Here is a 15,577-nt window from a genome sequence, read left to right as displayed (position 1 = left end):
TTGGCAGAAGAAAGGTTCGCCACCCCTGCTCTAAACGTTTATTACAGTTGATGCTACAGGATTGGAGATTGGATTGGGAATCTGATGAAGTGGACTCGACTTCTTTTCCTTTACCTCTGTCTGCCCCAGTTGTTGCTGCTCCAAGTCAAACCTCATTTTGAAGGGGAAGCTTCAGCAGCTGCGGCTCCTCGGCGGTGGCTCAGGCGGAGCAGCTTTCTGAGCAGTCTCTCAGGCAGCCCTACAGACCACTGGAGAGCTTACGGTTGCGTTAACTTTGAACAATTCCGAGTGACTGCAACCTAAGTGAGAGCCAAAGTTTTACGCAGTGATGGAGATCTGTATTTCCTTCTCACATTTTCTGTTTCCATGACTCTTGTGATTTGATTATATGTCAGGCTGCTGCTTCAGGGCTCAGAAAATGTGTTCACTCAACAAACACAATAGGCACTGGGGCAGAGAAGTCAAATTTCACCTGGTCCCTGCGCTCAGGCGCCTCACTGTCTAGTTGGACGAGAAACGGTAACAATAAAAGGCAAAAGAAAGTAACAAGAAAGTAACAAGAAAAGAACAATGAAAGGCGGTAAGTGCATGGGACAGGAGGTCACTGACGTGTTGGTACATCTGTCCTTAGAGGCAGAAGGAGTCGACACAAATGCTCTGGTCCAGAGCTTGGGGGAAAAGGCTAAGTTTCATTGTGAACTAATAAATTGGAATTCTGGGTTGTGCGTGGATGGTGGTGAGCTTGGCTAATAATTAGTGAACTGCCAGGAGACAGCCCTACTCCCCATGTGGGGGCAAGATCTGATTTCTGAGCATTTTCTGTGGATGCTATGGACGTGCAATAATGTACTGTGGGCCATTTACCATTTCTAGAAGTAAAAGCATCACTCTTAACTTGTAAAGGAATTCAGAAAGCTGACTTTCAAAATAAAACGCATATGTTTAGCTATTCTTTAACAGTTTGTAGCTTGGGTTTACATTTTAATAGGTGTAACTATTTTTACTCTAATCTGTTCATTTTGGAATAATCCTAACTATATGAATTATGTGGGCCTGTTCCTTTATCAGAGCCTTTTTTGGTAAAACTTTTTTGAATCATTAATGGTCTTTCATGTGTTAATAAAGTATTTGAAAGCTTTATTTACCTAATTTGTCTTACAATATTCCTTTAAAAAATATTCAGAGATCGGTGCTATTCATTGATTAAATAAAGCATCGATGTAGGTCATCTTACTTATCTTATTGGACAGAGTCCCTGAAAAAGGCGCTTTCCTGATTTTGCTACTGTCAGACCTTCCAGTTGATGTGCTTACCCACTGCCTTCTTTTGCAGGCCTTTTATTCATCAAGTTCTTTTTACTTTTTCTTTCCCAGCATGAGCATCCGTCCTATTTCCCGGCACATAATAGCTTGCACCTTTACAGAAAGGTCATATCCTTGCCATATCTAAAATATTGCCATGCTAACACATACCTTTAAGATGCTGAGTCAAGATAGAAAAATGCTCATATATTTCCAAGTGCACACCTCTCTTCAGAAAAAAAAAAAAAAAAAAAAGTGTGTCAGCAAGCCCACAGGGAACATGACAGTTGATCAAATACTCGTTCGTTTCCTCTGAAATTTGTTCTTAAGAGATAAGGTCAGTAGGGAGACCAGCTTAAGTAATTGTCAGTTGGGCTGTTAACAGGCAGGGAACCTTGGTGATAGCAGCACATAGGTAGAGAGAATCTACAGAGAATGCCTCTGAGTAGGTGTTCTAGTAGAAATAGAGGGCTGGATTTAAGATATTTGTGGTAGAGTGGATAGAGAATTTAAAGTGTGAGAGAAAGCTTTAAAATCTGTTAAAAATGTTTAGACATCAGCTTATGTTTTATTAGATCCACTTCATTGAGTTCAGACTCGAGAGTCTATTAATAATAAAACCCATATTTGCCCTTGAGCGTTTCAAGGTTACAAGATGCCTAATCTTCCTGTTAGTGGACTATAAATTCAACTTTGTTGGCTATGTTTGCCCTTGCAGTAAATGGATACCATTATTTCGCAGTTTGCAGCTAGGGGTGAAGTTAAACGACCCGGTTTAGACACTTTTATAATTTAGGATCATTGGCCAAACTTGTGGTAAAAGGCTGAATTTTCATCGTTAGGTCATTTGACTTTTAAGATGAATATTTTTATGTAGGAAGATATAGCAAGTGTGATCGACTGGGGAGAGCCCATCAACATAACAGATGAGACTTGAATTTTCTTTTCAGATTTACCTTAAGCCGGTCAGTCTGTTACTATCATTGCATCTGCCAGGTAGGAACAATTAAATCTTGCTTACCTTACAGGATTAGTGAGGTGCTAGAATTATTGAAATTTAAGGTAGTACTATTACTATTAAATAACATTGATATTCAAAGATCTCTCAAAGTGAGAGTGAATGGGGAAGTAATATGGAGAAACCTCTTAACGCTCTAACAATTCTCTCAGTGTAGGAGTGCCTGCCTCTTTTTGTACTCTGAGGGTGGGATGCGTATTTGGAAAAAAGAAATCTCCAGGTGATACTGATATCTACCCCCACCTGCACCCCGTGTTGCATTTTTTTTTTTAATCCTCACCTGAGGAAATTGTTTACGTTGATTTTTAGAGAGAGTGGAAGGGAGAGAAACATCAACGTGAGAGACACATCAATTGGTTGCCCCCCGCACCAGTGGGGAGCAAACGTGCAACCAAGGTCCGTGCCTTTGACCTGGAATCGAACCTGAGACCCTTCTGTCCGCAGGCTGGTGCTCTAACCACTGAACCAAACAGGCCAGGGCCCGTGTTGCATTCTGCTGATGGGTTGAGACAATCGGGCTTGTCTTTTGCTTCGCAAATCTTTTCGCTGTATCTGAGTATGTATCAGTGAATGAACGGCAGCAGGGTATTTTAGAGTGCTGTAAATTCCAGGATTCCAAGCCAGTTTCAGGAATAGGCTGTTTGGACTGTAGTGCCCCATTATTATCAAGTTGCATTTTGGAAGATCTGTCGGCCAGCTTTCCCAGAGTCACTTGAAAACGTCTTCCTGCGAAAAGTTAAGGGCCAAATGGCCACTGTAATTGCCCAGGGCCTAGGGCCTCAGAAGAGCTGTCGTTTTTGTCTTTCCTGATTGCCTCTCCCTGCCATTCATTTTTTTGCCAGTGTATTTGGGTGCCCTGCTCTCCTAACTGTCCCCCACCCCCATCTTACAATCCTTGATTCATCAACAGGAGAGAAACCTTTTTATAAGTCACAGCCTAGAGGCATTTAAACTTTCAACAGCTCCTATTCTTTTTTTTTATTAAATGGTCATTTGTGTCAGAGATTCTATTTGTATGAAAAATAAAAATGAAGAGATGCCTGCTTAGGATTAGTGCCTTTTTTATTTCTGCACCTACGTTTTCAAGATAATGCAGGTTTATTGTTCCACTTTTCATATCTTGGGTGACCGGACCGACGGGAGAAGGCCGTTTGGCGCATGAATAAAACGGGACACAGCATTCATTTGCAATTTTATTTTTTAAAAACGAAATATTCAAAGTACTTTTTTCTTTCAAATATCGACACATAATGTTGAACTTGAAATATTTACAGCATGTTGTTGTGATGCTCTTGTAGAAAAATGCATGCTTCTGGCCTGAAAACCAGAGCAAAATGCAAAAGACCATTTAACTGCAGCCAGAGAACATGAACCTGTACAGTATCCAGTCACTTTTCAGCACAGGAGTGAGAGCAGGAATACAAAATTGGAACCTATTGTTTCCTAGCAACATGGCTCAGGCCATTATAACACAATTTTCAGTATGATTAGAACCTCTAACTGCTGTTATATAGAAACTGAAAATCTTGGCATACACTGTAAACATCTTTACTTCTCATGAGAAAGTAAGCAGCTAAAAAGAATATTTTTCTGACGTAAAGGCTATACTTCTCTTTTTCACCTTTTCTCTTACTGATGCTTTTGCCAGAAGAAGAGTAAAGATTTAGACATTGTCATGATTCATACAAGTAAAATATTTTCCAAGGACACAATCTGATATACTAACATTTATTTAAGAGGTTAAAGTCCACCACTAAATCTAAGGAAAGATTTTAACTGCCAAACACATTTCCTTTGACAAATAATGTAAGATGACAACTGCCAAGACAAAATCCACAGCAAGTTTAACTCTAACTATTTTCACTTACTGTTTAGGAAGTATTTTCTTCTTACACACAGTAGTATATTTGGTCCTTAATAGCTTTCACATGAAGGACACACTGACATAACAGTCACTATTTTGTGGTTGAGTTCTTTTTTGTTGCTGTTTGTTGTTTTCTGGGTTTTTTTGTTTTGCTTTTTTGTGTTTTTTTTTTGTGATTTTTTTTTTGGTTTTGTATTTTTTTCGCAGAATAAAGAACCTTACAGAAGGCTGTGGAAGAGCAGTCTGAGATCTAGCACTAGTCAGGTCAGCTATGTGTATGTGAGTTTCTCCAAGAAAACAAGAATGTTCTGCAGCCTTCTGTTTTCCACAAGCTAGAATACACTCCAATCTCTCCAAGTTTCTTTCGGTACTTGATTACTGTACTTTTGCTTCCATTACCACTGAACGCCACTACACTTGCCCTTAGAGGAACATATCTTCATAAACGCAAAAATTTTGCCCTGACTCTCTCAGGTGGTATTACAGTGGGGCCTGGTCTGGTTAAAAATATATTTCTTTTAAAAGAAGAAGAAAAAAGTAGAAATAACATGGTAGAATGCTTGAAACTGTGCCAACAGTGATGAAAAAGAAAAATCTTATGGAAATTATAATTTAATTTTAAACCTCTCTATGTAGTTAGGACATGAATTCCAAATTATACATTGTCAAGTTTTCATACATTTGGCTATGTTGTATATATTATATTATATTATATATATAGTCTATATATTATAGATCTTCTAGATAAATTGACGGTAAAGGACACACTTACTTTATACATTATTTTGCTGGGTTAAAAAATAAAACATATGCCTATTTATATGGCGAGTGGTTTGCTAAAAATTGGGCTTCATTTCCCTTTCTTTCAGGAGTCATGCTTCTAATCAGTAATGATTAGAATGACAACTAAAAAGAAATATTTAAATGTCTGTTAAACTGTGAACTTTTCAGTTCATTTGGATCTCTAGACTGTAGTGCAAGAGTGAAAACAAACAAACAAACGAAAAGCACGAAGAAAATGGACCTAACTAGGGAAAACCACAGGGAATGCCACCACAGAGTATTCCCCATGCCCAGCCCGAGTGTTCTTCAGAGGAGAGCCCACCTTCTGTGCTCCCACTCTTTCTTACTTGCATGGGCTGTGGTTGTGCGGTGCCAGCCACTTGTCTGTTGGGTATGAGATACCCACTACTTCTCTTTAAAATGCTTTTACTTTCATCAGGAAATGCAAACGAATTGTCCTGTCATTAATTTGAACTTCAGAGCTACAAGTCACTGAAGGCATTCTTCGCATTTAGCCAAAATTGGAAGCAACGTACTCAGTATCCCCATGTTCTTATTAAGAAAATGCCAAAATGTTTCTCTTCCATGTACTACTCATTAGTGTGAACCTTTTGGGGTTTTTCTCTTTCCTCCCAAAACCATTGGAAGTGGTAAAGAGAACAAGAATAGTTCAAGGCAGTATTAAAACCACAGCTGTAAGTGATAAAAAGTGCATTTCCTGAATATAATACAAATACAACTTTAAGAAACTAAAGGCACAAACTAAATAAATATGTATTACAAACTAGAAATGCACAGTTCAAGGTAATTACTATTAAGGAAAAGCTTCAAATATTTGTTTCTAATGGATATTTAAAGCAGTTTGAAAACGATACACCACCAGTGAATCGCAAAAAAGTATAACCACTTAAAATATAAGCAAAATAGACTCTAATATCGACATCTTGAATTAACGATAAAATACATCATCACACTTATGAATGCACTCTCTATATACAGGTCACAAATTATTTTTCCATGAATTTAAAAGAACATCAGAGGTTCTAGGAACTTAAGGTCCATTTTTAGGCTGGTGTGGAGGTATTCAAATTTTCAACAAGTTTGTGAGTCATTTTAGAATCCCATCCTGAATAAATACTGTGCCATTAACACAGGCCTGATTCAGGGGAAAAAACAATAATATGATTGTAGTCTGGGTTAGTAATCTCTTAAATTGGTGTGCTTCCAATGAAAAAGAGATGAGTCCATCATGAATCCTTTCTCTCTGTCTTTCAATGCATGTGTACGAATTGGTAATGCCAACCTGAGGGTCATGAAAATGAAATGTTTGGATACACCCCCTCCTGTACTATCTGTGGGCCCTTGTCTTTCCCTCACTCTACATTGGGTAGTGAGGAGCCAGACTCTTTCAAAACCTTGGCCTGAGCCTGGATTCTGACTTTGCATCTTTTGAGAGACACTGTCGTCACAAAGCAAGGCAATGACCCTCACACTGCATTTAGGTAGCAGCTGGAAAGAATTCAAACTGTAACATCCCGTCATAAATTCTCCTTCAGACACAGTAAATGTCCAGACTTGGGAATGAAAGTGCTGAAGCTGGCTTGGGGGGATTTTCTACTTGTCATGAATTTTCCTTCATGGTAACTTCCAATTACACAGCATTTTACAAGCTGTCTCTTTGTCACTGGGCACACATCTCCCAGCTCACCAAGGGCCTTCTTTTACTACAGGATGCATAGAGATTGGGAAACCGCAGTTGATATTAACACTAATCCTGATCTTTTTCCAAATTTTAAATGATTCCAGAACAAAATCACCCTTCCTGGAAAATAGTCATTTTCCTAGGCAGGAGACATGATGAAATCAAATGAATGGGCAAACACAGAGAACTAAAATAACTAACAATAAAAATTATTTTGATAAAAAATAGCCTGCCTCTCTCTAATTAGTTGAAATGTTTTAGGTTGGAAAGGGTACGCTTAATTAAATTTCCTGGCTATGGCTGGGAGATGTTCAATATAGAATTGTACATTTGAAAGATAAATCTGAGCGGAACCAACATAGAGCAACTACTATGATGTTTAGTTCGGTCTCCCCTTTGGTACTTTCCTTTCAACCTTAGGACTCTGTCTAGTTTTTAAAGGTTTCGGCTCTTAAGAATGTCTGCAGTAGTAGTGAATGTAATTGATTGACATCCCAGGCACGTATGCGTGCTAAAGCCTCTCTTTTTTTTTTGGTACCAGAATCATACTTTGTAGTAAATCACCTTTCGTGTGCACAAAACCATTGGATTAGTGTACAAATACTGAATCGCTAATGTGAAGCTATGAGCAAAACACACCCTATATATAAACGAGAAATTCCTACCCAGGTTAAGAAAAGCTATGTCCACATGATGCCAATATAGCTGGACAATTTAGTAAAACAAAATAGAGCCAAACGGGTGGCGCGGGAGAAGTTACACGGGCCAGCTGCCTTGGTATCACGTACACACAAGGAAATAGTGACAATTCACTCCGGGTCCCACACCCACGGGGAAGCATGGTAGGGCGAATCCAGCCACCACACGCCAAAACACAGCACGACAACATCGCATTTACTTGAACAAGCAAGAAGGAATAACCAGGGAGGAAGGGCCTATGGTTCTCGCCTCCAGGAGATCGCGGCCCAGCGCATTTTACACGCCTTTTAGGAGTTTCCTGTAGCGGATCTGGGAAAGGCGAAAGGGCCGGCAGTCTTTCGCAGTGCAAGGCTCAGATACAACTGCACCACCTTTTCTGCCAACAGCTAAGCCTGAACCTTGGTGTCGCAATAGACACATAGAGAGAACCCTGGGTTCTTTCTGTCTATCTGAATGCACACATACGCGTGGCTCGACGAATTGAAAGTGGTGCTTTCTGAAAACGTTTTGCTTTGAGCTGTTTGAGTTCTACTTGTGTTTCTTTTTGAATACTGCCACACGAGAACTAAAAAAAAAAAAAAAAAAAAAAAAAATCGGAAAAAAAAAAAATCTGTCATTTCTCAAAGAGTTTAAACAAACAATATTAAAATACCATCTTCCGTCACATTGAAAGGCAGTTGGATATGTTTTTCCTCCATATTTACATATACAGAGTCCTGATCTAGAAAACCAATACAATAAACCGTTTTGTGTTTTAAAAACAGGCAGTCTTTGGTGACGCAAAGGCAGAGATTTTGTTTGTTACCTCCTGCCTATTTCGCTCTGTCTCATAAAGTGAATGTTGTTGGCACTGTCAGAAAGTTCGAGATACTGCTCAACAGACAAAACAAAATACCCATCGTAGCCTTGTACGCGCCCAGTGCCCAGCAGCTGCTGCTTCTCCCCCTCCGTCCACGCCCGGATGCCCTCTTCCCCTTCTTGCAGTCGCCTCTGCTCCTTAGTCCAGGCCTGGGCCACGGCGCGCTGCCTGGCGATCTCCAGCACGTGATTCTTCTCCTCTTCGACGGTTGTCCCATAGCGGATGTTGAAACACAGGGCCCCGTGCTGGAGCTGGATGTCCGCAAACCGTCTAGTCCTGCCATTCAGCACCGACGTCATCTGGGACACAGTGACGTTGACACCGTTCTCTAGAATCCGCCTCCCGCCAGTGTTACCGATGAGCACCAGGTCTTCCTCCAGGGACCCCAGCTTAATGAAGTAGTGAGTGTCCCTCCCGTCTATAGTAAAGTGCAGGTTTTCCAGGTAATGAGCGTTGTTGAGAATGGCAGCGAGGCGCCTGCTGTCTTCATTGGCGACTCCTATGATATCGGCTGTGACGATGCCATCCTTGATGGCGAATTTTATACCTTTTCCGAAGACAGAAGGAACAGCCGCAAACCTCGGTTGCTTCCCTCCTTCGAGGCACCGTCCGTCACTGTATCGGGGGGTCATGGGGAGCTGGTCCAAGGAAATGAAATTCCTGAGCTGTTTCTGGAGTTCACACTGGATGCCCAAGAGAGTCTGGGAAAGAAGAAAGGCACAGGGCAAATGTGGCCCAGGATTAGACACCTGCCACACGGTCGGTGACCGTGGAAAGCAAAGGCATGCACTTTTGCTGGTTTGCGATTTAGAAACAGGCCCAGTCTGGAATCTCTTCATCAGAGAGTTGGAAAGAAAAGACTAACAGGTGACAGGATTACTTGGCACACATTTCTTGGTATCTTGGTGAGTTAAACATAAGGAAATGTGTTCAAACTTGGTAGCACAGAAATTCAGAGCTAGAAAGCGCTTTAAATTAAGTGGGTCCAGCCCCCCCCCAAACAAAGACATTTCATTTTTGCCAATTTAACTAAAACCCACTCGCTGTTATGACCGTGTTTAGAGTAACGTTAGGCATGAGAAGGTAGAAAGAGATGCAGGGGGCGTCATTCTTGTTTTCAAGCAGCTATGACCTTATAAATAACAACAGCAAACCAGCAAGAAGCTTGCTGACCTTTTTATGTGGACTTAAAATAAAAACCCTTTTTATTATGGAAATTTTCAAACGTGTTGAGAAACAGAGCGATGAGAATAAGGAACCTCTAAGTACCCATTAGAAAGCTTCAGCCCTTTTCAACATTTTGCTAAACTTCTTTAGGACTTTTAATTACGAAAAACATCTACATATTATATGTATTTACAGACAGGGAAAAGCCTATAGAACCTATTTAGAATTTCCTTTCCCTTATAATTTTTTACATGTATTTCAAGCCCTCTCACCCAAATTTCAGTTTTATTTTGTTAAAGCCATTTTTTGCCAACACAGAAATCTTATCTCTGTCAATTGAAAGAGAAAGTTCCTTCTTATTTTCATTTGTACCTCATACTCCTGATGATACCATCTGCTAAAGCTTGACGGTTTTGGTATTCTTATTTTTATAGACTTTATCACTCTGATATTTATTATTTTTGCTTCATTGCTTACATATATATCTATTTCTTTATCCAATAATTCAATTCTGTTATTTCCATGTTCTTCATGCACTATGCCCTAGATTATTTTGCAGTTGGAAATCTGATGTTCTCATGTGTTTTAATGAACAATTTCCTCTATACAGAATCCATAATTGCCCTTGGTAGCCCATTTCAGAATTTCAGAAATTCAGTTACTCTTTCCCGTTGTTTGCCTATCCCAGCGGTCATCAAGTCACATGTTAGTCTTTTCTTTCCCAAAAGCTCCAATCCCTTGATCCTTTTGTGATGAAAGCTTTTTTTCTACCTCGTCCTTAATCATGGGCATTTTAGTGAATATTGAAGACAACTAAAAAATAACTAAGCAAATATACACTAACACCATTTCATGGTGTTGGATGCTCTCTTGTTTTTTCAGCTAAGTAGAGATGGTAAAACTTCTACTAACCTTTCCAGGATCCCACTCTTGAGTTTTTGTCTGAAGCTGTAGAAGCTCATAAGTTAATTCCATATTTTCTAACTCTGGTTTGGGAAATCCAGGTAGTACATTGTGTAACTGGAAACCAAATAGCTCCAACCAAGTTCCAATGTCTGTGAGACACAAAATGAAAGGGAAGACATTTTCAAGCCCTTACTTTACAACCTTTGTGGAAAGCTTTAAAGATGCTTCTCCTGCCTTCAATATGTTTAGCCAACAGGAAGTTAGGAATACAACTCCCCCTTATAGCACCTACTCCAAAATAGGCGATCCTCTCTCTACAGAGATAGGCTCATTTTACTGCACTGTAATTCTTTTTTAAAAAAATTATCTCTTGCCTGGCTGGCATGGCTCAGCGGTTGATCATTGACCTAGGATCCAGGAGATCCAGGTTTGATTCCCGGTCAGGGCACCTGACCGGGTTGCAGGCTCGATCCCTAGTCGGGGGCCTGCAGGAGGCAGCCGATCAATGATTCTCATCATTGATGTTTCTCTCTCTCTCTCCCTTCCTCTCTCTGAAATCAATAAAGATATATTTTTAAAAAGAATTATTTCTTGATTTTAAAGAGAGAGGAAGGGGGAGAGAGAGAAAGAAACATGGATTTGTTGTTCCACTTGTTTATGCATTTGTTGGTTGATTCTTGTATGTGCCCTGATTGGGGATTGGGATGATGCTCCAACCAGCTGAGCTACACAGCCAGGCTCGCCCCTCCCCCTTCTTTTTGTACTGAAATTCTTAACATAGCTGTGGTATTAAGGCCACAAAAATTGTGGTGTTAGATTTATTTGCTACAACAGATCCCGAATTTTTCTTTTATAAAATTAACAGTATAAGTTTTTAAGAGTGAAAACTATAAACAGAAAGCTTAAAAGGGAAGAAAACATATACTTGGATGCAAAAGCATCGAGTTTTATAAACAGTGTTGCTCACTCTAGAAGACTAAGGAAGAGAGTGACTGCACAATAACTTGTGGGCTAACTGGCAGGAAGAGGAAGCATATTTACAAAGGCATTGAGATTATGTGATAAACAGCACTGAGTTATCTTTTTACTTTAGTGTCAAGTTTTAACACTGTTTAAATACCTGTGGTATACTTTGCAACATCTTGAATTTTGCCAACTGGGTAGTTATTTTCAAAGGAGTAGAGGTTGAATGGCTTAGGAAGGAGGTTCAGCTGTTTCCATATGTGATGATTAGGCGTAGTCCATCTACCGGCAACAACATCATAATCCCTTTGCCCCAGGTGCACTAATTTAGTAAGGAAATCATAGAGTCCTCCGTGAAAACCAATGATGACCTGAAAGTCTGGGTAAGTGTCATGATAGATATCTCCATAGGGCGTGTACAACATCTCTTTTATCACCTGACCTCGACTGCTGAACACAGCCAGTGGAGTGCCTGTGTTATCACAGGCTACATAATATTCTTCCCCACTGCTTAGCTCCATGGCAATCAGGTGACCCTGGAGATCATAATACAGGGATGTAATCTCTGAGCTCGTGTGGTTGTACAGATGAGTAACTCTTATGGGGTTGGCAAGGTCTGCATAGAAGAACTGGAGGTGCTGCCCTAGGCTGGACTTACTGGCAACACGTCGCCCAAGCCCATCATAGTAATAGTGCACACTCCAGCCAGAAGCCCTATTGTAGGCTTTCTGCAGCAGACCATTAGAATTATATTCAAAGATGTCATTTCCCCTCTGCCTCAGAAAGCCATCTTCATCCATTTTATACTGAATTTCTCCTAGTCTGGTGATGCGATCGCGGAGGTCATATCGGAGAGGAGTCAGACGAGCACTATTCCCATGGCTTAAAAGGTTGATGTTGCCATTCAGATCATAACTATAACGCCACTGGGTTCTATCATTTACAGAAACAGTTTGAAGTTGCCCATCAGCATCATATTCGTAGAAGTATCTTGTTATATTGGCATCTACTCCTACTCTTATATCGCATATTACCATACGGCCCATATTATCATACTGAATGGTCATCCAGTAGGCGATTGCCTTTAGGATTTCATATTGCACTTCAATCACTTGTCCATTGGCACTGAAGATCTTGGTGTGCTTCATCACTGTAGTAGTTATGACCTGATTTAAGTCGTAATTAATGACACTGAATTTTCCAAACTGCTCTGTTCTACCGGAGACATCAACATATCGGTACAGGTCTATGGGCAAAGGGGTTTCATTGATCACAGCCTGCATGCTGGTGACGCGGAAGTTGTTGTAGCTGTAGTCAAACCGAGCATTCACAAGGCCTTCTTCACTGAATCGGAAAATCTGGCGTCCAATAAGAGGTCCTGGAGGAATCAACATCAACATAATGAGAACAGGGCTAGGTGCTTAATGTTGAGCAATCAGAAAGTCTAGTGTTCTTTTCTTTTGTATTAATGCTTTTCCTTTCAAAATAAAATATAAGAGATTAACCTCTGATATCTACTGTCTGGGCATACCATTTTATAGTCTATATTCTCATACGGTGGTGACCAAATTTGAAAAAAAAATTAAAAGACTGTATATTACAGTTACAGAATAATTGAATTATGGGAAGCCTAGAAGTAATAACCCATTCACTGGCTGAGATACAAACATGCTTTCTTTTTCTAATCACTGACGAAAATACTTGCAATTCATTAACTTGGGTTCCAAAGTCAGAGGGTCAGGTTTTGACAAAAATCCAGCACTCAGGGAACTGGATTGGGGCGTTTTAGAAACTCCAGGGATGAAATAAAAATAAAAAATTTTGACTTCTGAAGATAATTTGCCATCAACTGCGGCTTATAGAGGTTACACAGGGCGGGAGCTAGCTTCAGTGAGACTCGCATCTTGCAGCTGCACCTTTGGGAAGATCTAGTGGTAACTAGGACCGGGTACACAGTTAGACTAGGCGCTTAGATCTCAGCTCTCTTGAGAAGTGAGAGAGGAAAAGAGAAATACCCTGCATGTTTTTAAGGAATCAGCTTTCATGTAGCTTATAATATATTTTGAGTTCTAAAGAGAAGAAACTTTGATAAGTTACAGTTTGTAACAAACCTGTTTGCCTGTATCTGATTGTGCAAATGAAGCCATCGTGCATCAGGTGTATGGTCTTAATCACTCCAGAAGATTCTTCATATGTCAATGTGACCTGAGTGGTGTCATAGAGAATCTCAGACAGCCTTGCTTGCTTGGTGTACTTGTATAAAACTCTGCGCCCTGTCCCCAGGTGCAGGGTCTGCAGCAGTCGGCCATCTCGACTATAGTCTTGGATGAAAGACGTGCTGCTGTCCGGTGGGGTGTAGATGTTCCGGTAGTAGCCCACCGAAAGCATCGTTTGTAAGCTGTGGCGCACCATGCTGGGCATGGTGACTGAGAGCAGGCAATCCGATTGGTCATATTCAAAGATGTAGCGCCGCTGGCTGTGCAAGAGCAGCATCACCGACTGGAACGAGACAAAGGCCAGGTAGCATAATATGTACCACTGAAGTTGAGATGAAAGAAAATACATATTTAGCCATTCAACACAAATTTATCAGGCACCTACTATGTGCTAGGCACTGTGGTGGGCCCTAGTTGATACAACAATGGTCAGTAATGATGTCTATGCTCATAGAACTTATAGTTTAATACAGGAGAGAGACAAGTAGCCAAGCCATTCAATGCAGCGTGAAATGTGCAATGACAGGGGAGGTTCAGGGTGCTTTCTGAAGGCAGAGGAAGAGCAGCCAACCCAGACTTAAGAGGTCAGGGAAAGCTTCCTGGAGAAAAGGGACATCTGGGTTGAGGCCTAAAGGATGGCTAGGGGTTGGCCAGGTAAAGGCAGAGAGGCAGGCGGAGCGGGGTAGGGAGAGAGCAGTCTTGATAGGGGGACAGCATTGTGAGGGTCTGGATAGAAGAGAAAACATGGCTTTTTCAGAGAAAAGGAAGAATTTTGTGTGGCCGGAGCATGGGTATGTTGGGGTGGAGGTGGTGGTGAATGGCAAGGGATGAGGTCATTTAGATAGGCTGGCTGTAGACCATGCTGGGCTTGCTAAGCCACGCTGAGGAGTTTGGACTGAAACATGTTGGCAACAGGGAACCACTGAAAGCAAGTTGAAGGACAGGACATGTGCACAGCTGGGAGAAACAGTCAAGTTTGGATTCCCGAAAGGTTACTGTAGTTTCAATTTGGAGATGGATTGAAAGGAGGTAAATGGAGGGCAGGCTTTGCCACGTATTAAGTTATAGTCACCAAATGGTATTGACTTCATGGACTAGATGTCTTCGTGAAAAGTTGCAGTGTTGTTTTGCAATTCATGTTTTAAACTATATTAGGGGAACATGCCATTAAATGTGGACTATCCTCTCCCCAACCTGGTCTGTATTTCAGGAACAGTTATTTGTTGCGATGTATGTAATGTGTAGCATGTATTAGGTCTTTCAATGATATTGGCTTATCTTACTTTAATATTGAATCTAGATATAAAAGGAGCACTGTTTTAGGGAGGAGCCAACCCTATTTCTACTGGAAAAGCATTTAAATCTCATCTTTTAAGAAAAATAAAAATTGCTCACCCTGGGGAATTCTGACGTAACTCCCCAAGGAAGCTCTACCCCTCTCTTCTGGAGAATTCCCTTATCAAGCAAAAAGACTTAGTTCTAAGAGCTTTATTTTCTGAAGTTTCTGTTATGAAAACAATAGGTACCTTTTCATCTTCTAAATATAAATTCCATGAATATTTATGGATATGAATGACAGAAACGCACATAATGTCCATTTAAATCTTGGGAACTGAATTATTGATTTTGAATCGCATGTCAGTACTGTGAAGTCCAAGTCAGCATTTATTTGCTCATTTGCTCACCCTTTCTTTCTATTCCACCAGAGCTGCGGGTAGAAACTCTGTCACCTCATCACCTGTGGACAACCCACAGTTCCCAAAACCCTACTGAACAGAGGGCAGGAGACCTGACAGTCCTGCGTGGTCATGAGGACACAAAGGGACAACCACTTCCTTGACCAAGCAACACCTTTACGTTACCTTTATGCTGAAAGTCAGATTTCCCAGTTCATTTTCACTCTCTTCTGTCAACTGGCCAGAAACAAATAACATCTGTCACCTGTGACGCAGGCCAGGGACAATCACCATATGGCCTCCACACGTTACCTAGCACCAGCCTGCCAGGGGCCGTGCCTTTTGCAGTCACTGTGCCAGCCTTGCCAAACTGGCAGCACCTCACTGCCGTGCCCTCTCCCCTGTCTGCATCTTCCACCCCGC

At 40.9% G+C, this 15,577-nt stretch overlaps 1 protein-coding gene across 1 annotated transcript in view; it reads right to left on the bottom strand.

Moving 5' to 3' along the window:
- Positions 1 to 7,201: 7,201 nt before the first annotated feature.
- Positions 7,202 to 15,577, bottom strand: part of TENM1 (teneurin transmembrane protein 1) — a 711,536-nt gene continuing 703,160 nt past the window's right edge. Inside the window, exons 32-35 of the mRNA XM_081125839.1 lie at positions 13,374 to 13,761; positions 11,420 to 12,640; positions 10,306 to 10,448; positions 7,202 to 8,927 (exon numbers count right to left, since the gene is read on the bottom strand). Of these exons, the coding sequence (XP_080981965.1) occupies positions 8,169 to 8,927; positions 10,306 to 10,448; positions 11,420 to 12,640; positions 13,374 to 13,761 (2,511 nt within the window). The 3' untranslated portion in view covers positions 7,202 to 8,168. The remainder of the gene's footprint in view (positions 8,928 to 10,305; positions 10,449 to 11,419; positions 12,641 to 13,373; positions 13,762 to 15,577) is intronic.

Source organism: Miniopterus schreibersii, assembly GCF_964146895.1.
Source record: "Miniopterus schreibersii genome assembly, chromosome: X".
NCBI classification, from domain to species: Eukaryota; Metazoa; Chordata; class Mammalia; order Chiroptera; family Miniopteridae; genus Miniopterus; species Miniopterus schreibersii.
Note: the sequence above shows the minus strand (reverse complement) of the source record. Positions and strands in the feature narration are given on the sequence as shown.